This window comes from Eurypyga helias, unplaced genomic scaffold (genome assembly GCF_000690775.1).
Source record: "Eurypyga helias isolate BGI_N326 unplaced genomic scaffold, ASM69077v1 scaffold34170, whole genome shotgun sequence".
Lineage (NCBI taxonomy): Eukaryota > Metazoa > Chordata > Aves > Eurypygiformes > Eurypygidae > Eurypyga > Eurypyga helias.
In genome coordinates, this window is record NW_010224372.1 from 17,353 (window position 1) to 40,417 (window position 23,065).

Below are 23,065 nucleotides of genomic sequence, written 5' to 3' on the forward strand. Positions count from 1 at the left end.
AGGCTGATGACAATGAGAAAAAAAAAATTCCCATTTTGTTTCTCCCAGAATTTTTTTGCCCATCTGACCACCATCCAGACATCACTCCCAAGCATTCAACTCACAAAAGAGGCGTGCTTAAAGGAGAAGGGGAAAAAATTCTTCCCTTTCTCTTACTTTCTACCTGCATGCACCTTTTCAGACAGAAACAACAAAACCCTTGGATGTCATCAGGTTGGATAAACTGTGCTGGAAGTCACCTGCACGAGACGGAAAAGCACAGCCAACAGCTCCCCGCCCACAGTCCAGCCCTTCTCCACTCCTGCAGTGTCTGTGTATCAGATGACAGGTATCTGTACCTCAGAACTCAACTTTACCTTTTGCTTTTTATCAGTGTCGCGTTCTGCTGGCTCTCGTATCTGGAAGCTGCTCCCACACCAGTCCTGACAGACTGCTCCACAAACCCTGCTGGCTCGGCCTTGCGGCTCTGCCTGTCGACAAGCGGCCTCTGGCTTGAGAAGCTCCTCTTCGCTAGCTCCCTCTTCTCTCCCAAGCTCCCGTTCCCGAGGCCACCCTCCAGCTGGCCTTCGCTCTCTGAAACTCCATCTCGCCTCTCCCGCCGCTCGCTGAAGTCACTGCTTTCCGATGCAGTCTCCCACTCCTCGTTGGCGTGGTCCGAGGAGTTCTGGTAGGACAGCTCAGGAGACCGCCTGCCCGAGATGCTGCTCTTCTCGGCAGTAGTCAGCTTGGCTCTTCCGGGCCACTGGCTGGGCAGCAAGTTGGGGCCTCCCTCCTCGGGGTTCCACTGCCCAACCGATTCCCTCTCTTGCCTGAGGCGCCTGAAACGTGGGGGCTTGTCTTGGCGGGGGGGACGCCGCCTCCTGAATGGCCTGTTCTCTATGTTCTCCTGATCCGCTGAGTAATCCTCCTGGAAAAAGTGCCTTTTGTCATCCAGATGACTCTCGTCAAAAACCCGGCTGGAGAAGGAATCCACGTGTTTGTAAGAATCCTGAATGTAGTCCCGGTCAGACTGCTGCCTGCTCCCAAAAGTGTCTGATGGAGAGGTGTGGCTGTACTCCTGCCACCCTGCTCCCCCACCCCTGCCTTGCCACTGAGTGGGCTCCTTACCCATGAAACCCCTTCGCCCATAGCCAGAGTTGCTCAGCCTTGGTGGCAGTGATCTCCCGAAAGCTCTGGGAGCCCTCATTTTAGGATCCAGGCTACCGTGATCATCCGAATAGATTTTGTTGGACCTCCAAGACTCTTTGAAGTCTCCCTTTTTCAAATCACTGTCCTCCCTGTCCAGCACAGAGCCTTCATTGCTGTTTTCCGAGCCCCTCTGCCGGCGACGCTTGGGGAGCTCCTCGTATTCTGACCCTTCGCTGTGCGTCTCGCTTGCAATCCGTCGCCTTGGCTTGCCTCTGGGGAAGTCCTCTGGCTGGCTGAAGTCCCGAAGCCCTCGCCCTCGGCTGCTCCGCTGGTTGTTATAGGCCCCCCGGCTGCCCACAACGGCACCTCGGCCTCTGAAGGTGAACTCCCTGAAGCCTCTCCCTCGCCCACGTCCTTGACCTCTCCCACCAAAGGCTTGCTCCTCATCAATGAAGATCCAGTTGTTTCTTTTTGTGGGAGGGAGATCGCCGGACTCTCTGGATAGTTTATTCTCCCAGGTTCTTTCTGGTTTCTCTTCCTCCTCCTCTTCTTCTTCCTCTTGGGATTTCTCAGCCTCTTGGCCAAGGCTGGCTTGGGAAGAACCTTTGTCATCCAGCAGGTAATGCGTGGAGTTCAGTAAGGCCGCCGAATCATCTGACTCATTTTCTGCTTTCTGCACAGCCGCCTTCTCCTTCAGTGGGCGCGAGGCATCCTCTCCCTCCAGTTTAACCTTCTCCATCTCCTTCTCCTTCTCTTCCACCTTGAGGGCTTTCAGGACTGGCTTTTTAATCGGGCCTGACCGCCGCGTCCTCCCCATTTGCTCCTGGTGTTGACCACTGGTGTTCCGGTTCTCAGGAGCCCACTCTGTTGACTCTTCAGCGGGCTGTTTGGTATTAGCCCCCTCTTTCTTCCATGGGTCAGCACTGAATGACTGCTCATCCCTGGGCACTTCTTCGGCAACTTCCGCTGCAGTCTCTGCAGGTTTCTGATGGTGGCTGATGTCCCAGCCATTATACTCAGGCTTCTTCTCTGCTTGGATAAAATCAGGCTCTAGGGGCGAACACCTCAAGTTTGCATGGCGGCTGCCAGCAGCACAGGTTTCCTGCACGGTCTCCTGATGCTGAAACAACAGATCTTGGCCTATCCTCTGGGAAGACAGGCAGCTGTCAAAGTCTGCTTGTGCCTTCTTGTCAAAAGCATTCAAGTACTCCTCCCCTCTCTCCTCAAAGAGATCTCGCTGGGTGCTCAGATTCTCTGGCCTTCCAGGAGAAGCAGAGTAACTGTCATTCCTGAGAAGGAAATGCACAACAAACAAACTCAGCTAATGCAGAGCACAGCACGTCTCCAAAGGCCCAGGCTAGGCACAAGAGGTGGAAACAAATAAACTGGGGTTTGTTCTAAATCATGAGGCAATGAGCCTGTAAACAGCTGAACGCTGGGCAGATCTGCTGTGGCCTCAGGCTGTACCACCTGGTTTGTCAAATCAATGGATGATAAAGAAAAGCAGTTCCTATGATGGGCAGCAAACATAAGAAATAAAGGGAGATTCAACCTCCAACATATGTGGAGGTCCAAAAACAAGTAATTGGTTTCAGAAAGTCCCAATGAATTAGGAGTCAAACTAGAAAGTATCAGAACTTTTGACTCAATTTTCTGTACCTACCCATGTAGGTGACAGGTGCCTCTGCTACTGAACAGGCTCCAAGTTTGTCAGCCCCAAGTGGCATCAAACAGAAAAGCCCTGAGAAGCTCAGTCTGTAAGCACCTCCACGACATAAACACTCAACAGTGTAAGGGTGCTACCAGATCGGTATGTTGGTCTGTTCAGAGATCTCTTTTGGGGCAACTCTACACCTGCTTTTTAGTAGATGATGACTTAGGGCAGCACCTCCCCATCACAGCATGCATGAGGACAGGGGGGTTCTGCACTCACCTGGCATGCAGCCCCTCCACGGTCATGCTGTCAGCCTGTTTCTGATGTGACAGGGAGTATCCTTTGCTCTGCAGAGGTGTGTAGCTCTCCTGGCCCCACACTGGCATAGGGTCCAAGGCAGCAGCTTTCCTTTCTGCCTGCCCTGCCTGGCAGTTCTGATCTTCAGACCGACAGCTGCTCCCACCAATGGAATGGGCTTCATAATGCCTGGTCACGACAGAGTTCGTACCATTAACACTAGTATCTCACAGCAAAGAAGAATTGACAATCCACAGCTAGCTTGACTCCCTTTCCTTCCAGGGCAGCAGATGACTGCAGCCATGGAAACCTCCTGGGAAAAGGGGAGCCTGTGCTTGGGAAATACAGAGCTGGGAAAGACACAGAAGGTGACAGCTTTCAGAGCCCAGCCTGCACAGAACATTACACACCATCACTGGCTTGGAAGCAAGCAGGTGTGTGAAAACAAACCACAGACTCAAGGGAATGATTTATACATCCTGATGTTTACGTTCTCACCTCTGAAGATCAGTAACAAGGTAGGAAGGTGCTAAGAGCATACAGCTCAGAAACAACAGCATTTCTCCAAGGGGGTCTAGTAAGATTTCACATGCTTACAGTAAATCCCAAACTGACCCTTCTCCTCAAGGGGCAAAATCTGCTTTTTCACAGTGAAGGCTCTAAAGCCATTAGGGAAGATTTCTGACTGCAGTGCAGTGGAAGGACAGGCAGGCGTCCTCCGTCCCAACCATCTCTGTTCCCTCACCAGCTCGCACTGCAACCAACTCTCTCTCACCTCTAGAGAAGGTCAGTCACAGCCAGCCAGGATGCAAAGCCTGGACAGGGGCAAGATGGGTGAAGCACAGCAACCTTCCAGCCACGATAAAGGGAAACACTAAAAACACCTTACCTGACGGGTGAAGGGCTGAAGGGTAGAAATCCACGGGGGTGCGACTCGGGGCCATGCGAGGATCCATATAAGAAGGCATCATCATCCAGCGAGGATCAAAGCCAAGCATCTGGGGGTGTGGCGGATAGAATGTGCGCTGAGGATGGGAATGGGATGGAGGAGCATAGACTTGCTGCTGCTGCCAGTGCTGCATCTTGTACAGCTGCTCCTGCAGGGAAGAAGGATGGGCCCTTTGACATGAGGAGTCAGGGTGCCAGGAATGACACTTGCCAACTTGAAAACACATTCCATGCGTTAGAGGCTCAAAACCATATCAGATGGGAAGGCAGAGCAGATGAGCTCAACCCCCTATCAACTGGGAATGTGGCAGTTGGCATTCTCCAAATACCCAGAACAGCCAGAATCTCACACCACACTACATGGCCAAATGCAAGGGATCGGCTTCAAGACTGGGGTTTGCATTTTCTCAACGCTTCCGAGATACAGCAGAGCTTCCTGTCAAACAAATCTCCTAATTGGAACCACATACTTCAGAAGATGTTGCTCTTTGGAGGAAATGCAATTATAACTTGTTTAGTGTGCATATATGTTAGTTCTACTCATGTTAGCCAAACAGATTACATACGAACAACCTAAATTCAATTAAGAGAGCTATTAATATTTTATCGTATTTCCTGTGCATCCTGCAGAGATGTGCTGACACTTTTGGGTTGTGTCACATCTCCCACACGGTCAGTCCACCTTCCTTTAGCTGAGGACTGTCATGATGCTAATATGATTTGACATTTAACTTTTGCTAAAGGTCCAAGAACAACCCGTATTTGAAGGGAGATTTGCGTACCGAAGAAAGCTTTCGAAAGGTAAACAGCTCCAATTAACATGAAATACATCTATTTACCTGTCAAACTTTCCACCATCTTTTCTTACTAAGCTTACAATAGTGTCAGATATTGTGACTGTTCATAAAAAACACAATCCCTACTGCAGCGCAAGAGAGACACCCTTAAATCTGAACATGACACATCATTATGGCAAGAGAGACTCAGATAACTGCAGAGATTATATCCGAGTTATCTAGTGCTCCAGTACCTTGGAGAAAATATTTCATTAATGACACCAACACTACTCTTTATTTTGTTCTTTACATGGAGCCATTGCTACCAAAGCAGCAATACCAGCCAGCCAAAATACAAACTGCCTCATATATAACTAACAACACAGAGGATAAGAGAAAACAATATGAAAACTTCATGTTCTTCCAGTAGCAATGACCTGTGGTGTTATTAGCATGACAGCAGAGACATCCAATTATTTTCAGTTTAAAAGCATCTCTTTAACATCAGCAGCATTTGCTGCTGTACATCTGAATCATGAAAGAGTAACATCAGCAGTGTTTGCTGCTGTACATCTGAATCATGAAAATGTCAACTGCCCAGTAACAAGCACAGGAGAATATCCATAAAAGAGCAATTACTGAGCTTACAAGCAAAAGCCAAACGTGAGCTCTTCACTAAGGTCTGCAGCTGCATTGATTATACTACATTTCAAGAGCTTACTCTACAAAGAATGGCAATTAACTCTGCATTATCTCAAGGCTGGATATTCCGTCCCTTGCTTTGACTCCGCTGCCCTAAGGAGGCTCAGCACGTCTGGAAGAGCGCACGGTATGTATGGCACACACAGCACTGCGAGGCCAGGCGCGATGCAGGACACATGAAGCAGCTCAGGCTGGTCTCTGAGGGTAAGGGCACAGCAGTGCAAAGCGAAATGGAAGCAGCTGATCCCCAGAGGTTTTCCTTCCCCCGGCTGTCTGGTCAGCTCCCTGTCACGGCAGCAGTGCTGAAGAACAGCAGCACTCATGTTGTGGCAAGGAGTAAGAACAGATATTCACCAGGGTCACTGCCAGCCACAGGCACCGGAGACTTGACTGGATCAGGCCTACAGCGCGTACCAAGGCAGCCACTGCTGCTCTCCCAACTTTGGACGTGGGAAAGGGAACAACCCCAGCTTCTCCTGCATGCACACATTTCCAAACCAAACCTCTGTTACAAACCACACAGCCCTAAGGATTTCACATTGTCAGGAGACACCCAGACAACCGTGCAAGACAGGTCAACGTTTCCGACAGCAGCGTCTACTTTTCTCCCACGCAAGTGCCAAACCTGGCCTAGTCACGCCTCTCCCCAGCCACCCAGAGCTTGAACCACACCATCACAGGGTACACAAAACTCCTGTGACCCAGAGCCCTTTTACCCGTCAGACAGGACACATCTGTGATCAGAAGACCTGAAAAAGGCCAGGGCAAAACTCCCATTTCTCACCTCCCAGCACAAAGACAGCTGTTGTGTGACTGTTGAGAGCCAAGCAAAGAATGGTTTGGTGGGGGTCCAAAAGGAGAGGGGTGAGAGTGTCACACCTATTACCTGCTGCTGTTGCTGCTGCTGCTGCCTCTGGAATCTCGGGGGAAGAGACTTCTGGTATTTGTTGAACTCCTGTGCTGGGGAGGGAGCTTCTCTGAGCTCCTCCTCACTGCTGCTTTGGGCTGCTGCTGCTGGGGCAGGAGTCTCCTCTTCCAGGTAGCCAGAGACATCCTGTGTGTGAAACTCAGGGGTTGCTGCAGAGAAAGAAATAAACCTTGAAGAGTCCTGCTCACAACAGGGCTTGTGAGTGCACCACCACACCATACCAGACCCGGACACGAGCCCGCCCTGACTGCGTCACGTGGCTGAACTTTATCATATATAGCGCCTTACACACCATCTCCCTGATTTGCCTTAAGAGCTCTAGAGGGCTTTGTCTATCTTGTTTTCACAATAAACTGAGATCACCCTCTGCCATCAGCCTTCTGCTTAAACACTGGGGGAAAAAAATGTCCGTTTCCCCTGTTACTCCTTAAATCTGCCAGCACTTACTGACACCCAATTTTCTGATCTGTGGCCCACGTGCACTTTTTTAGTATCATCATCCAATCACGAGAAGATCGAGGCCCATTCCAACAAGATCTCTGCTAACACACAGCTGGCTGAGCATAGATAAAGGCGACCAAAGAAGTTTGCAGTTGTTTTAATAGGTTTGGGTGTTTGGTTTTTTTTTTTTGGTTTTTTTTAAATGAACCATCACCACCAATCCAAAATACTCAGCAGGATACATCAAGCAGCTGATCTCTCAAGTGCCACTGAAGTGCCCCCTCCCAGGAACTCCTGACACACTTCAGGTAAAAGATCAACACATGGCAAAAGCAGCTTTTACAAGGTGAGGCAAGCCATGTCTCTGTACCTCTACGGAAAGCGTGACCATTCTCTTGCACAGCACTTTTCTCCACGCTCGGGGGTCGCAGCTCTTCATTCTCTGTTTGCTTCTGGGTCTCCCCACTCTTCTGAGCTAGTTTGCATTTCTGATCAAGTTGCTTCAGCTTTGCAGCGCAGGCTGCCAGACGCTCCTCCCTGGCTCGCCGCTCCTCCTCCTCCCGTCGCCTCCTGGCCCTCTCGACAGCCTCGGAGATCTCGGAGTGCACAAACTTCTGTCTCACTGGCACCTTTTCTTCTTTATCCTCGACGGATTGCTGTCTGAGACCATTTCCCAGTGCGGGCTTCTGCAAAAGGAAAAACATTCCTCAATAAGCACAACCCAACCATCTCCTGTATCTTGAACTTTGCATCCCACGCTGAGAAAATCCCCTCCTGACTCCCTGCGCGCTATCCTCATGCACGCAAATTCCCCTTTAGATGGGGGGAGTTATTGCTGTCTGGTTCAATAGCTCAATTTTCTCACTGACAGTGCTATTGCTCTGGACCAGCTTCAATTTCTTTTCTCTAGTGGGAGTGCTGTGCAGATGGACTTCTCTCCGGCTGGATGTAAACAGAGATTTGAGAAATTCATCAGCATCCCAATTTCAATAAAACGTCCAACTGGCCTCTTAAGGACAGCAAAGTGTTACAGCCAGCAGTATGAGCCCACTCACGTGAGCTCAACCTACCTGGTGTTCAGAGCCAGAGCTCCAGCCGTTCAGTTTCCTGGGAGGCTGCTGCGAATCCTGCGCTTTCCGGACTGATCGGGATAAGCCAACTGAGTCGCCCCAATTCTTTCCTTCCTCCACGGTGTGTTTGACATCTGCACTGTCTGCAGAGCTCAGGGACAACTGGCCCTGCCTCCTGGGATCCCAGCTGTTCCTGCCATAGAAACAGCTTTGCTATTACATTCACTACTTGCCTCAGAAAGCACCTGCGGTCTTAGCAAATGGCAAAGGCAACAGACTGTAACAGAAGGATCAAAAGACCACCAGGACAAGCAACACGCTTTTCCTCCTAAGGTGCATAAGGATTAATGTCACTATTGTGCAGCAGAATAAAGGTGAGACACAGAAAGGGGAGGAGGAAAGCCTGGCATCCTGGCACTCAGCTTCAAGGCCTACACACATCCTTGAAGCCCACTCAATCAGTGGCCAGTGCAATCAACAAAGTCACAGTTTGAATCAGGAAAAATCAAGCCTCAGCATTTACAGCAGGTTTTAAAGACATCCTGGTATTGTTTACTTTTACTGTAGGTGCAAATACAGCTACTTCTTACCACTTCTGTCGTCCATCTTTAAGAGTTTCTTCCTCTTCCTCATCTTCACTGAACTTTAGTTTCTCAGAGTAATCCACTTCATCATGAATACCTGTGAAGACAGGTTAGGAGAAGGGATATGTATCAGAGGAAAAAAACACATCCCTTGTCCCGATAAAGCTTATGCCCTCTCTGGCACTAAACCAGAGAACACACTGGCTTGGCATCAACTATGTGGAAAGCCCAGTGCCCACCACAGGTAATGAAAATGATGCCGGCAGCGTGGACACACACTGGCAAATGGCTAGGCTGGTCCCAGAAGGCAGGAGGGGAGTGAGGGGGCAAGCAGTCTGGAAATGGGGGCTGCAAGTGAGGTGCAAGCTCACCAAGCTAGACTGTGTGTAATTGGGTATCAAAAATAGGTAGGACCAACTATTCCTCCCAGCAGCCATACTGCTATCCCCCTGCTGTTTGGTGTTTTCAGATTTCAGGAGTCTTCAGATCCGATTCCCTGAGTACAGTGTGATGGAGGGATCAGAAGGATCCATTGTGTCATCATTTACACCAACAGCAATTTCACAACTATGCAGACCACTCTTTGCTTCCCCTCCTTACTTCTGTGGCAGTGAAACAGAACGACCAGAATATCCCGGCTATTCCATGCTTCAGGGAGAAGTACCGGCGTTGCTTCACCTCCGAAGTTGCTGCATGAAGCTAGAGAATGGAAACACTTTACCTGCCCATCCATCATCTGCATCAGTGTCAAGTTCATCCAGCCCCTTCAGGTTCTCTGCATTGATAATGGTGGGCCGAGGTACCCTCTCTACTTGCTGCCGAACTGGACGTGTTGGACGAGACAGGCCAGGCCTGTTCTCTTTTCTACAGGGAAAGACAAAGTGGTCAGAAACAGCATCTAGTAAAGGAAAGAACACAGAGCTGAGCTCGTATCAGTTCTTTTCTACCTCATGCTTAGATACAAGGGCTCCAAGTTTCAATCCCTTGTCTACCTGGTACCCAGCTCCTAAGACTTACAGATCAGAGCTGCAACCCTTCCAGTCCAGGATCACACACAACTACTTCTCACAGCCACACAACGCTTACAGTCCTGCAACATTTCAGATGCTGCTGTAGCAAAGCACTGCTTCTCTGAGTTAAAAAAAATTAGGTTTCCTCTGTGGCTGCCTGCAGCTTCACCCAGACAACCAGATCCTTGGCCCAAATTTTTGCCTAGTTTAAGGTTCATGTCATACCCTGAACCTGCATCTCAAGTGGGAGAGTCGTGGCAGCCTTACCCATCCTGGTCATTCATCTGGTATTGTCTGAAAGGTACGCGGGGCTCAAGCCGAAGCTGAGGAAGGGGGAAAGACCCTCGGTCCAGCGATGCAGGGGTCTCAGATGGCTGCTGCGGACACATCTGGAACAAGGCAAAGCAGAATAGTCTGTCTCTTCTCCTTGCCACAGGAAGGCTTACTCAGATTAGGTTATAACCTCAGCACAGCAGCGGCATCCACACAAAGGAAAACAAACGTTTCTGTCTGCCTAACAGGCCGTGTGCTAATAGTTACCCTCCCCAGCTCTAGAGGGAGAGCCGCAACTTCTCCTTGGGCTGAGCAAGGCTGTGCTGCACTATTCAGGCAGGGAAGAGTAAATTCACAACAGGGGAAACTAAAAATAGATCAAGAGAAGGATCCCTGAGCAAGCCCTAGGAACCAACCGAGAGCCCAAGACACAGGCATCTCAGCTGAATTCTTCAACCCCCACACACACCGTAAGAAGCAAGGACATCCGGCAGCTGTGGGGCCAGGCCAACTTACGAAAGCAGGTAGCATGTCATGGTATGTAGGTGGTTGGTAGACATTTCCCATGAACTGCGAAGCCCCTTTGCGGACAGGCTGAGCTGGGCGGAGAGACGGCTCCTTCGGATCGCTGGCACTCACTGAGGAGGGGGCTCCGTCTCCGGTGGCAGAGGTCTTGCTGCCCAGCTCAGCAGGGGAGGCGGTCAGAGATGTGGCAGAGGTTATATTCCTCCCACCGCCCTCCCTCCAACTGGTGACATCTGGAAAAGAGGCAATAACGTTAACATTGGTAAACGCAGACAGGCACTCTGCCAGAAAGTCTTGAAATTCAAATACTCAAGTCAAGCCCAAATTACACTCAGCATGTAGAGAAACATCAGGGACCAAGGAAAATTTCCAAATGGGTTTATTTTCCTAAGACACTAGAAGCAACAGCCATTACTGAGTGGTTGCTGCACCAGCAGTGTCCTTATCTGTCAACAAGCCTAAATTCCAACCAACTCCGCTCCCCATCTCCACAGTCTTTACCCTGCAGAATTAAGGCCAATGCAAAAACGAAGAGAAGCCACATTACACCACCCACTCATTTCACTGGTGACTCCCCCAGCCCGGGGGAAGGGGCCTGCTCCACAACATCCCACAGCAATATTTACTGCACAACGTAGTAGGTGACAGCCCACACCTGGCTGTCCAGACCACAGCACGCAGCCAGTGAACATCAGCACTACAGGCGATTCTGCGTGCTAAGTAGCTTCACACAGGTGAGCTCAAAACCAAAGGAAATGTAAGGATGGAGTATCTGCTATAACTGTGAACAGGCATCCCCCTGCCCACAGCACAGTCTACGGGGTTATGAGCTGGGACACGGCAGAAAGACACAACCGTTCACTCACTCTGGGGGCGGAGGCTTGGTCCTGGCCCATACGACGGATCTAAGGCGCCCTTTTCTTTGCCAACCTTGTCCTGCTCGCCAGCTGCTTTCAGCGTCGGAAATTCCTCGGGAGAGAAGGATAACAGTCGGCTTGAGGCCCTTGAACCTGTCGGATAAATAAGAGTAGGACTCAGATCTTTCCACTCTTTCAATTCCTCTGCGAGATCATCCTGGAAATGCAATTCCTGAGGATCTGGGCCTCCAGCGTATTTAAACCCAAATTACTACTATACCAGCACCTCAGCTCACATCCAGAACACTCAGACACTGTCACCACCACGTGTCCTCACCCAGTACTCCCACTCTCTAAACTTGGGATCTTCATTTAAATTTTCATGTTCAGCAACGCCAGAGTGAACTTTCTCAGCTTCCAATTATTTTTGTAAGGCAAAGAATTCAGACTGAGGCAGAGATATAAATTCTGCAAGATCGCTTATCAATGATACCCTGTTGTCAAGTATTTGACACTTCCATTCAGCCTCTTTCTGCTTAGATATCGCTCTACTGGGAAGTGTTTTTAAGATTTCTGGCAACATACTCAGTGAAAGACCACAGAAAAGGACCGAGTGTTACACGCTACACCGTACTTTCCTCCCTGCTGCAACGTTTTTAAAATGCGGATCACTGGCTAGATCAGGCCAGCTTCCTTTGCAGTCACTGGCAAATTGCCTTGCCAAGTCATCGGCCACCCTAGAATGACAGCTTTCACCTGCCAGTGACTGGAAAACACAGCCATTCTAATCTGTTGGCAAGATAACACTGAATAAAAGGAAATTGTCAACATTACTGCACTACTACTGAGAACTGTTTCTTGGTGTTACTTGGCCAATGCTCTTTTTAAAAGAGGCACTTCAGAATTATCATGTTAGAAGTATCAGCAATAAGTACCGAAGACCTGACAGAAGAGTCTTACCTTTATCCTTCCTTGCCCTAAAGAGACAAGAAGGCTTAAGTCAACTGTTTGGGACTTGCACACTGCACAAGACCTCCCATGAGAAGATTTCTAGGGAAGACACTGCAACTGCTACACGTAACATCTTCAAATATTTTGGACGGATGAGAACACTCAAGGACATTTCTCAAATACACCACAGAATATCTGAGATTTGCTGAGAGTTCTGATTTCTACCGCATTATTCTACTGAACTAGAATGGCAACAAGAATATTAACAACATGTAAATGACTTTCAGAGGAGACTTCCACCCCCAGGTAAGACAGCACAGCGTAGTGACTGTTAATGTGCAGGCGTTAACCATCTGCACTCTAACCCTAAACAGCCTCACTCTGATATCAGAAACTACTGTATTAGTTCAGAAGGAAAAGAAATTGTTCAGCGCCACTGGAGAAGGGGTGTGAGAATGGGATGGCCAAGAAGTCCTTTCAGCCAGGTTTCTGATGCTTCTGTGATTTAATTACCTTCTAATTAAGCTGCTCTTAGCCACATATGCAACTCTTTTCTTGGGTTGAGAGCTTTATACTGATAAGTGTGACCTAGAATGAGTTTTCAAAAAATCTTTTAAGAACATTGTTAGATGATCACATTTCAAAGTGTCTGTACAGGAGATCCACACAGGAACCGTCTCAGTGAAGTACCAATTAACCAAACAGGACAGAGTCTTTGCACTGGCAAAAGTGCAAAAACACCTCAGGCAAGCACAAGTCTCTGCTTTAACATTTAGCCTCTGAGAACACCTCTAAGGGACTCGTGTAATTTAGGAGAAACTTGTCCCCTCCATTTCTGCAATCTGCAGCTGTCTCAATTCTTTCACATCTCCCTGCAATTTTACTCAACAACAGAACGGTCCCAGGTCTGTTCATATTACAACTGAGCTGTTATTCTCACCACAGTTTTAATGGTAGTTCTCAGTGCAGCTGCAAACCACCTCCTGTGTGTTAATGGATGCCTCTGAAGACAACTAAACTCCCAATTTGTGTTAACCCTGCTTCAGGGCCCTCAGTCAAGCCGAAGCTAGCAGCAGCAGTTACTCAGAGCAACTTGGCAGAAAGGCCTCAGCCAAGGTGTAAGCAAGCGCATCCTGCAACAGCTTCAACACCACCTCCCCCCGCTGACACCAATACCCTTGGGCCAAGGATGCGCTGGACAGCCTCCCTGGGTATTATTACAGCCTCGCTTTTGACCACCTAATCTGAAGAAGCTCCCTAATGGCTACCAGCCATGGAGATGCCTACATTTCCAGTCTCTGACATCCTTTCTTTTCTAAGCCCTCCCCTCATCTACTCTGTTTTCTGCACCTTTATTCTGCTCTGGGCTGATGGAAGATGCTTATGAAGGGGTAAATCTCCCCCTTCTCCTTCAACACCTTCACCTCCCAGAACTCTCTGCTGCTTCCCAAGTGCCTGAATCATTCTGCTCCAAGGTGGTGATGAGACACATTCTGTTCACGCTGCGTCTTGCGCTGGCAGACCTGAGCAGACGCAGTTGCATCATTCCAGCCAGCACACTACACAGACTGAAAACAAGACTCTCATGGCCTCACTGCACTGTAACCGAGACAGCTGTGTCCTATCCTGCACCAGTCTAGACAGGGAGGGCAGGGAGAAACGGAGGCCACCCCATCTCATACCTGTCTGGGAGAAGCAGGAATATACCCTGCCCCATTTCTGTTTATCATACTCACCACCTTCTTGTCCTGCTGGCTTTCCATTCAGCTGTGCCCATGACTTTGGTCCACCTGGCACTGAATTTGTACTCTGAAAATGAAACAAAACAAAAAAAAACCCAACACCCACAGATCAGTGAAATCTCATGACTGTTTCTCATTTCCTGGCCGGTACCTGCTATGGTTCAGACCTCTAGATCATCCAGATATGTCACCTGGTACCATAAGACCCCCCAGCTTCTTGCTGGGGCTAGTTATCTGCTCCCCACTCCAGTGTACTAAGATGCTACTGCCAAGATTCTCTTCTCTGCCCTGCCTCTCACCTCTGCTCTGCTGATCTTCACCAACTATTTCCCCAAACCATTCCTCATTTCCTCCCTCTAATCAAGCTTTCCCTTTGCTCTCTTGCATTTTCCCAAATGGTCCCTCAGTATTCTAGATCTGTTCCATGCTACACCTCAGCTTGAAGGCTACCCTACTTTCTCATGCATTAACCACTCTTCTCTTCAAGACAGAACTCCTGTCCTGATTTCCCTGAACTTCAAGGGCTGGGAATTTTTTTTATACCACAAATGTGAGATCTGCAGCACAGAGGCCAGGTCCCTGCACTCTCTGGGGAAGCCTTCTTACTTGCCAGTAGCTTTTTCAGGTCCTGACACTGACTACTTCTCCCACATGACCAGGTATCTTCTTACCAAGTCTTATCAGGCTGGGACCAAGAGCTGGATCTGTTGTCACCAAGCAACACTTGAATCAGACCCAAAGTAAAATAGCTTGGAAGTGCTAACCAGCCATCCCACATTCCAGCCATTCTTTCTAGACTGAAGCTAGACTTTCTGCACACACTTGAAAGGTACAGAGGTAATGTGCACAGAATTATGCTCTAACTGCAGCACAGCATTCCTGGGGCACAGTAACTTGTGAGTCAAGACAGTCAATTCTACAACAATGGATTATACCAGGAGCTGCTCTGTAAACTGCAGTCTGCTGACTCTTGTGCACGGCAACACAATTACAGAAAACCTTCAAGCTGTCTGGGGAGAAGGAAAGCAGGGTGGCAGTCACAGGAACTGCTTGCACCTACCTCCTGACTGATTGACTGTGTCGGCTTCTGTAAATTGGAGACAGATTTCTGCAAACCCTGCTGCGGCTGCAACTCCTGCAGCTGTGCAGCCGTCGCACTGGAACTGAAAAGAGACAGCGGAGGTGAGATCAAAGGGTAAGGAAGGCAAGATGACAGACAAACAACTCCAGCAATAGAGCAGCTGGTAAAAGATCAAGCTAACATTGGCTCTACACCGGCATGGACAACAGAGAACTGATCTCTAAGGTCCAACACAGCACTGCAGTGCACAACTGCTGCTGCCTGCCTGACAAAACTCAGCAAATAGTTCCACCTACCTCTTTTGGTCTGGCTGATCCTGCTTGTTTGCCCATCCTGTACCGTCCTTGGGTACTATAATGACGTTGGGGTCGTTTCCTTTGTTCTCAGACTTCAAGCTAGGCAAGTTTGCAGGAGGTGGCATGCGCCGGGCAGCAGCAACTTTCCCAAGACTCTGTAAGCCATGTCTAGGAATAACTAGTGAGAAAGGAACAACGGCAGGTCAGAGAGGGCTATATCCTGCTAGATAAGTAACTTCAATTAGCATACTGTGGCTGGGTGCAGTCCCAACAGCACTGTACGACAAGCAGCACCACTGCTGCTATGTCAACATACAGGTCATTTCCCACCGGACCGCGGCAAAGCAGCCATCTGTTACAGCAGCTGGCTAACAGGCAGCCTCCTGCAACAGTCGGGAGGAAGAAAGACATAATTCTCCCAAACAGAAAATGCCCAGAGTCTTTTAGGTACCTGTGCAGATACTCCCCTTTCACTGCACCATGGAGAAGCAGCACTGCATGTTCACAGCTTGGGGAAATGGCCATCCAAGCCACCTCTTAGCAGACAGACCGGTAATGTAACCCAGGAGTCCCGAGGTCTAGATTTTCCAGCTCTACCCACCAGATCACATTTATTAAGATTGTATTTTGTTTTCTTTTTCTACTCCCACACCAAATCCAGAGCCACTCCAGGCAATGTTTCCAATTTTTTTTGACCCCACCATCTGCTTTTGGTTACATTTCCACTGCAAAACTAACTCGGGTTCTTCCCCAGAGGCCTTCAGTCCTCGACTCTCACCTGACTCAAGGCCTGACCACTTGAGGCACTTCAGTCAGCTGAACTGCCCTGTCTTGGTATAGACTTTCACTCAAGTTTGCAACCTGACCACTCTGCAACACGAGCACAGGCTAAACCTAAAGGGCTGACAGCCCCCAGCTGTTTTGCTGCAATTCCTCCATGGCTCTACAATAACAGCAGCACTAAGAACCGCAGGCATTTTCCTTGAAGTCCTAATGAATCACAGGCTCAGAAACCGGCACAAACAACCCTGCAATCCAGCTGCTTCCCACTGGTCACCCTACCCACAGGGCCGACAACCTGAATTAGCTCTGCAACACCACTCCTGGAAGACACCAAAAGGAGCTTTCTGAAGGCATTTCTTACCTGTAGTTCTGATAGCTTCTATTGACTTTCCTTTATACTTATCAAACAGGCTGAGAGTCGAGTACTTGCTTTTCCCATCCTTTCCCTTGGTTATTTGCCCCAAACGATCGGACATTGCGATGAAATGTCATCTAGTAAGGAAATTTCTCTGCGCCGCTCCCGATCTGCCTTTTAAAGAGAGAGAATCAGGGAAATGCCATCAAATGGATTGTCACAGACAAGTAAAACCTGCACAACTGTCACAACTGCAGATATTCTGTGATCAGACGCACCAAGTTACAAGGTTTTAACCCCCTCTCTAGTCCCAAGAAGCTGTGGGATGCAAGATTCATAAACTGAAAAGAACTGCAGGAACACACTTCTCACAGCATCTTTTTTTTTCTGCCACTCCACTGCTGAAAGAGGCGAGCTTGTTTTGAGCATGAGAATACAAGAGAGGGTAGTGAACGCAGGCCTTGCTTTAGAAGAGTACGTGTAACGATAAGCACAGACTCCTAAACACAAATGACAGAAGAGCACTGTATCTGATACCACAGTGGAACTTATCACCGGGTTTCCCACTGATGCACCAGTAGCTGTGTTTGTAATGTTTAGGATTATAGTTCCACACTGGCCACAATTAACGACTCCTACCAGCAATTAATGCTTTGAAAGCATCAGCTAAAGGTAACCGTTATTTTTGCAGATTCCCTTTTCCCATTTGCTGGCCGTGAGAGAGCTGAGTCCAAAAAAAACTGCTCACATGAAAAAGGTTCACTCTTGAACCTGTGGGTTCTACAGTTCTACTAAGAATCCTGAACACTCTATACAAAAGATTACATTTCTCTGTTGCTGCCACCGTCAACACCATTTTTAGCTACAGTATACTTTTCACAATGGACATAATTCGTTAATTTTTCACTCCCATCATTGCTGGCACAACATGCTGTGATGAAAGCCCTTCATGCAGGCCATCTCCACTTTCACTTACTGGCTCTTGGAGCCTATGACAAAGCTGAAACCCAGGAACGCACACACCACAGGTCAAACTTTCATGTCACACAAACATCTATTTTCAATGGACTTTTTTTTTCTTTAATAATTCTGTTCCACATTTTCTCAAATCTAGGAGCTTAATCTAACCTTTTCACACATAATTGAGATTTCCAGATTTCTTGCTGTAAAGCCTCTGCTTCAAGCCTAAAGCTGCCGGCAGTTTTATTACACCATCTGCTACGTCCCATCTTAGGCTTGCAACTCTGTGCTGGAGTAACAAAACACTACATACACTGAGCCGGAGGCTACAACTTCCACCTGCAATGCCTTCTCAACCATGATTTCTAGGGAAGAGGATTAGTCCATCATGCCGTATGTACAAAACAAAGCACAGACCACAAACACGTTGGAAACAGCCTGTGATCCGTGTCTAGCGGAGTAAAGCCCATCTACAGGCTGCTGCCAGGGGGCAAGTTTCTGACCAACAAGCCCAACACCACACAGCAGTTGTTCTTGCATTGCAGGATTTAAATCAGGCCTGGCAGGAGCAAGAAGGACCCTGCAAACAGCGCGGTTGGGGATAAAGGAAGGAAAGTGTTTTCTGTTACTCAGTGACAGCATCCATAGGATGCTCAGGAAGAACACCAGGCTCCCCAAGCAGCCCCTCATAGCCACCTTTGCTGGACCATCCCATGGGACTGCAGCACGAAGGCTGCAGAGGCAACAGGGCTGGCCAGCATTCTTGAGGCACCTTTTCCTGCAGAGCAGCAAACAGATCTTTGGCTCCAGTCTGGTTGAATCTTTGCTCAGATGGTCACCACGTGCCAAAGAAAGCAACAGCTCCTCCCTCACTTGTCCATTTCCACTGTATTTTGTTAGTAGGACAGACATAAAAGAGAAAGGGAGAAGAAAACACTGATTAGCACAGACCTGACAGGAAAGCAGAGGCTGGACCGAGAACAGTGACCTGTTAGAACTGGCGGAGTTGTGGGGAGCCCCAGAGCACAGTGAAGAGCAGAGGGTGCTGCACTAGCAACAGCACAGCCACCTGCTTTTACAGGTACACAGAGCCTTGCAGAGGGAGCCTGGCTCAGGGTCTATCCAGAGCACGTCCATCCTGTACCAACCTCACACAACCCCAAGCAATAAAATCCACTCTGATGTTTAGAAAACTAAAACCAGACAAAATTATTAGGCATTAAGAAAAAACAAAACTACCGCATCAGGGTCAGGAGTCAGCCAGTTAATGAAAAATCCCCGCATTCCCACAAGTCAGCGTGCATGGAGCAGCAGGGTAACACGCCAACGCAAAACCCCGACGGCCAGCTACGTAACGGGGCCTCAGCTGCCTCCTGATCGCATCTGCTATCACTGAAAGGATGCGGGAGGAATAAACCACCACTTCAGAGCAGAGGAGCTGGGGACATGTCGGGATAAATTCTGCTGTTAAACCTTCTGCGACAGACACAACTGCTGTCTGGGCAGGTGAAAGTTACTTTGAACTCCTTCAACGCTTCAAAGCTGAAATGCAGCTTTGTTTGTGTGTGATGTGCAGGCTCCAAAGGGGAAAAGAGCTCCATGGAGAGGTGAGGCAATTTCCATACCATCACCGTGCCGAGAGGCCGCAGAGGTGCTGAGCCCCTTGAAGCTGTCCTGCAGGCAAGACCTTGGTGCCTGTCCCTCCTGGCAGCAGCCAGCCGCAGAGCTGAGCTAGTCCACGTGTGCACTGGCCAGGGGACTACCCACTGCACTTCAGAGAGGCCACGGAGCCTCCCAAGGCTGTCACGAAACTGGACTATTGTACCACCACACAGCCAAGCACGGAATCCAGGCAGGGATCATCAACTCCTGCAAAGCTAAGCTGTTTCTGATAAAAATCAAGCTCATTAAGAATTGAGCTGCCAGCTTGCATACTTCTTATTGGTGGAGCTGGAACCAGAAGGCACATGCTGATGCCAATACCTGACACTGAGTCTCAGCAAAGCCTCTGACCTGTGTTCAGGGTCTCCCTGACCGACAGATGACCCTGGAGAAAGCATTATCCTCTGTTACAGAGAAGTAAGTAATAATACCCAGTCACCAGCATTTCTGCAAGGTTTCTCCCTGGGTTCACAGAGGTCGTTGGGGGAAGGTTTGCTATCAGTTTTAGCATGGAGCTCAGCTCTTCCCATTCTCAGGGCTAGGAAGTTCTCCTGTAATATCCAGGGACAGCACCAGACTGCAAAATACTGTCTCAGGGGAATCAGAAAACACTGCAGTATGACCAGCTACATTAGATGCCCTAGGGCACAAATAACCACACCAGAATCACTTCCTGGGCAGAGCTCCACCACCCAGGAGTCTCCATGTCCACATGTGTTGCCTTGGATGTCACGTGTGGGTACTGACCCTGTCTAACTGCCTTTTAAAGGAGTACGTTCAAATCCGGACAGAGCAACGGTGACGTTTTATGTGCCAGAGCATGCAAGTCTTGGATCTGCCGAGTACCGGGAGCCTGTCCTGCAGAGAGCGCCACGAAAAACCTTGAGTTACTGGTAACAACTGGAAACCCCTGTGCTGGAAACACAGCGAGAAGGAGAGACTCCTGACAAACAGGATTGTCTGCAGAGCTCTTTGTAAATCTATGTATGAAGGAGGCTGGGCTTCTGTTGCTTTATTCACAAGACTTCAACGGAGCTTGAATAGCTGGAAGTTAGCCAGCCTCAACAGAGCAGGGCAAACAGAGTTATGGAAGGTAAAACACATGCCAGAAGGAATTCCTTCAGCTACTCGTGCACCACGGAGCTCTACACGGAGTGCCATCACTTGGGCAAAGGACCCAAGACCACCACAGTCCTTCGCTCCTTACTCACTTCCCAGCAGCAGTCACAAACACAAACCAAAGCAACGGGATGGAAATTAACAGGGAAAAAAAAGGCTTTTCTCCAGAAGCAGGAAGATTTTTGACCTGAAATTTTATACAAATTCTTTAGAAACTCACAGGTTGCAAAAGCGAAAGAATAGAGAAGTAGTGGTGTTTGGAGCTGATGTCAAACTGAACTCTGTTGTGGTTTCTAACGTTACTGGTAACATGAAACCTTTCAAAAAACACAGTACAGTTTTACAGAAGATCAGTGATGTTCGCTCCTCTGTAAAGACACAGCATCAATTTTGCTGGCACTTCTCATAGCTAAACATTTATCTGTCAACAGGGAGACACCACTACTTCTCCTGGAACATGTCCCACAGAGAATCACCTGTTCGTGAAAGGGTTGTCACCTGCCTCAGCAACGAAAGGCACCACTGGCTGCCCTTGGACGAGCTTTGGTGAAACAGCGCGACCAACTGCCTCAGGGGCTTGGTAACACACACATCCTGTAGAAGCCCTGCTTGGAGAAACCGGAGAGTATCAGCATGGAAGCACAAAGCCAATAGGATCAACGCAGAGGAGCTGTGCAGCAGGCACAGAATGTAGCAGGAGCCTAGGCCACAAGAAGCTGCTTGCTGTCATTCTGTCGCACTGTTTCCAAGGGGAGCTGCTGAGATTTGTTGGTACACCTGAAAAAAGGCCTGTCAACATCCTGAATGTGGCATCAAGTCTTGCCACACAGGGGGAAGCAAGTCAGCAGTCTACAGCACAGACACCCTGTAACAAAGACAGGCCCTTATTCACAAGGGGAATTAGCTCCTTGCTTAGCTGAACAGGTATATTTGGCAGTACAAGTTCTTTGAATTCTGCACAATTCCAGCTTCTCTCTACATCTCCCATGAACCTTGTCGCCTTGTAAAAACAGGGAATGGGAGACCAGGATCACATCTCCCATGATTTATTGCAGAGGTATGCTGCTAGCTGAGTAATACTGTTGGAGGCTGGCTGCCAGACGACTTGCCCGCTGGCCAGCCCCATCATCAGGCCTCTCAAAGCCAAGCTGCCCTGGATTTGAGAGACGCAGCAGAACCATGAAGAGGAGAGTGAGTTTTCTGGACAGGGTATCTATCATTAACTCTGTGGTGTTGGGCTGTACAGGCACGAGATAAAAACATGACAACATGGGAGGATCAGAAAGGGCATGTCCTGTAAGATGACCTGACCTCATTTTCCCAGCTCTGTCTGCACCAAGCTCACCTGCTGCCCCTCTTCTAAATGTACCAACAGGCTACATTCACAACTGTTGGTACTGAAACACTGCACAGTTCTACAGAAAACAGATGTCCGTAAGCTCAGATTTGGCCTGTGAAATACAGAAGCCTCACCTCTCAAACAGCTTTCCCAGTGCTGGGAAGGCAGGCAGCAGAGACAGCAGCCAGAAAAGGTGGATTTGTAACCTACTGCAAAACAGATGAAGCAGACTGGAGTCTGGAGAAGAGCTCAATTGTATTTACACAAAAACATTAATGAGTTCTGTGGTCCTTTCTGTAAGGGCTGGACAGACGTGCCACACCCTGAAAAAGAGCCCTGACCTCTAGTAATTGAGGACACAGAGAAAGATAAGAAATACTTCATCCAGAGGATGCAAGACTGCATGGAGAAAAGAGTCCAGCCAGAAAGCACTTACAAGATCCTGTGCTCATGAAACTCCCCCTCCTTTTCAAGCAGCAGAAAACCCAAGAAGTGCAGTAAATTATTTCCTTGAAGGGAGTGCCTGTCTGCAGCAGCCCTCCAGAGAAACAGAGCCCATTTTCTGCCCCATCATGCTGTAATGATGGAACTGACCCCTCAGTGCCATCTTGTCAGGATGGAATAACTAGCACTAACCCAAAAGGAACTGTGCAGGGCTTCCATACCCTCAGAATCAGGAATTGATTACAGCAGGGAGGCACCAATGACAAACATCACGCTCACTGTTCTCTCATCCAGGCCTTTAAGGTGTTAAAACGAGAAAAGCCCCAGCACAAACAGACTCTGATGCCCCTGCCTATAAACCTCGTCAGGCGCAGACACTGTGACTTCCTGTAGGCACTTCTGCGGCAAGACGCAATAGAAATAAAGGAGCATATTTCTTTGCTCTTTCACACTTCAGAGGCAAACCCCAGAGAGGACAGAGCAGCTCAGCAACGATCACCCACAGCTTCAACAAATCCAAACCCCAAGTGTTCCAGTGTAAGAAGAAAGGGAAGTGACCTAGTGATCTCCATCAGCTGCCTGCACAAAGGAGGGCTCATATTCAAATGTAAATCTTTCTGCCTCCTCCACAACCAAGGCCCAGAGCTGAAGCTACTTACAGCCTCCAAAGATTCTGTCTTCCACTTCCACCCTGCTCAGGTTCCTCCCAGAGCTGAAGTCTGTGGGGAGAATACAGATACAACATGCTGTTCCTTAACACCAAAGCAAGGAGGCTGATAGAGCAAGCAATTTAAATCAGAATACAAAAGAAATCCCTGGCATAATGCTCTGTTGGCAAAACCTGTTCAGAAAGCTTGGCAGCATTCATCTGAACTGTAAGGTAAACTGGGTATTTAGGTATCTGAGCAACAACAGACTGCCAATAGCTGCTAGGAGTCTCATGATGGGTAATAGGACCGGTACGATCAGTCCTACTTTACAGGCTGGGTGACCAAGGCAGAGAAACAGTTGCTCAAGTAACACTGTAGGCAGTGTCAGAGGTCCCGGAGTTCAGGTTTCTGTCACCCAAACCTGCACTGCTAAGGCTCTCACAGAAAATGCAGCTCTTGACCCCAAAGGAGCAAGCTGTAAAGAGTCTCA

The 23,065-nt window shown here is 48.8% G+C and overlaps 1 protein-coding gene across 1 annotated transcript in view; it reads right to left on the minus strand.

The window, feature by feature from the left end:
* The window catches only part of PRRC2B (proline-rich coiled-coil 2B), a 29,768-nt gene extending 13,192 nt beyond the window's left edge, over window positions 1–16,576 (minus strand). The window contains exons 1-16 of the mRNA XM_010161351.1: window positions 16,408–16,576; window positions 15,264–15,441; window positions 14,947–15,049; window positions 13,881–13,953; window positions 11,203–11,346; window positions 10,328–10,569; window positions 9,806–9,927; window positions 9,250–9,392; window positions 8,535–8,625; window positions 7,945–8,137; window positions 7,245–7,560; window positions 6,392–6,582; window positions 3,964–4,173; window positions 3,486–3,498; window positions 3,062–3,257; window positions 357–2,417 (exon numbers count right to left, since the gene is read on the minus strand). Of these exons, the coding sequence (XP_010159653.1) occupies window positions 357–2,417; window positions 3,062–3,257; window positions 3,486–3,498; window positions 3,964–4,173; window positions 6,392–6,582; window positions 7,245–7,560; window positions 7,945–8,137; window positions 8,535–8,625; window positions 9,250–9,392; window positions 9,806–9,927; window positions 10,328–10,569; window positions 11,203–11,346; window positions 13,881–13,953; window positions 14,947–15,049; window positions 15,264–15,441; window positions 16,408–16,522 (4,391 nt within the window). The 5' untranslated portion in view covers window positions 16,523–16,576. The remainder of the gene's footprint in view (window positions 1–356; window positions 2,418–3,061; window positions 3,258–3,485; window positions 3,499–3,963; window positions 4,174–6,391; window positions 6,583–7,244; window positions 7,561–7,944; window positions 8,138–8,534; window positions 8,626–9,249; window positions 9,393–9,805; window positions 9,928–10,327; window positions 10,570–11,202; window positions 11,347–13,880; window positions 13,954–14,946; window positions 15,050–15,263; window positions 15,442–16,407) is intronic.
* Window positions 16,577–23,065: the final 6,489 nt, after the last annotated feature.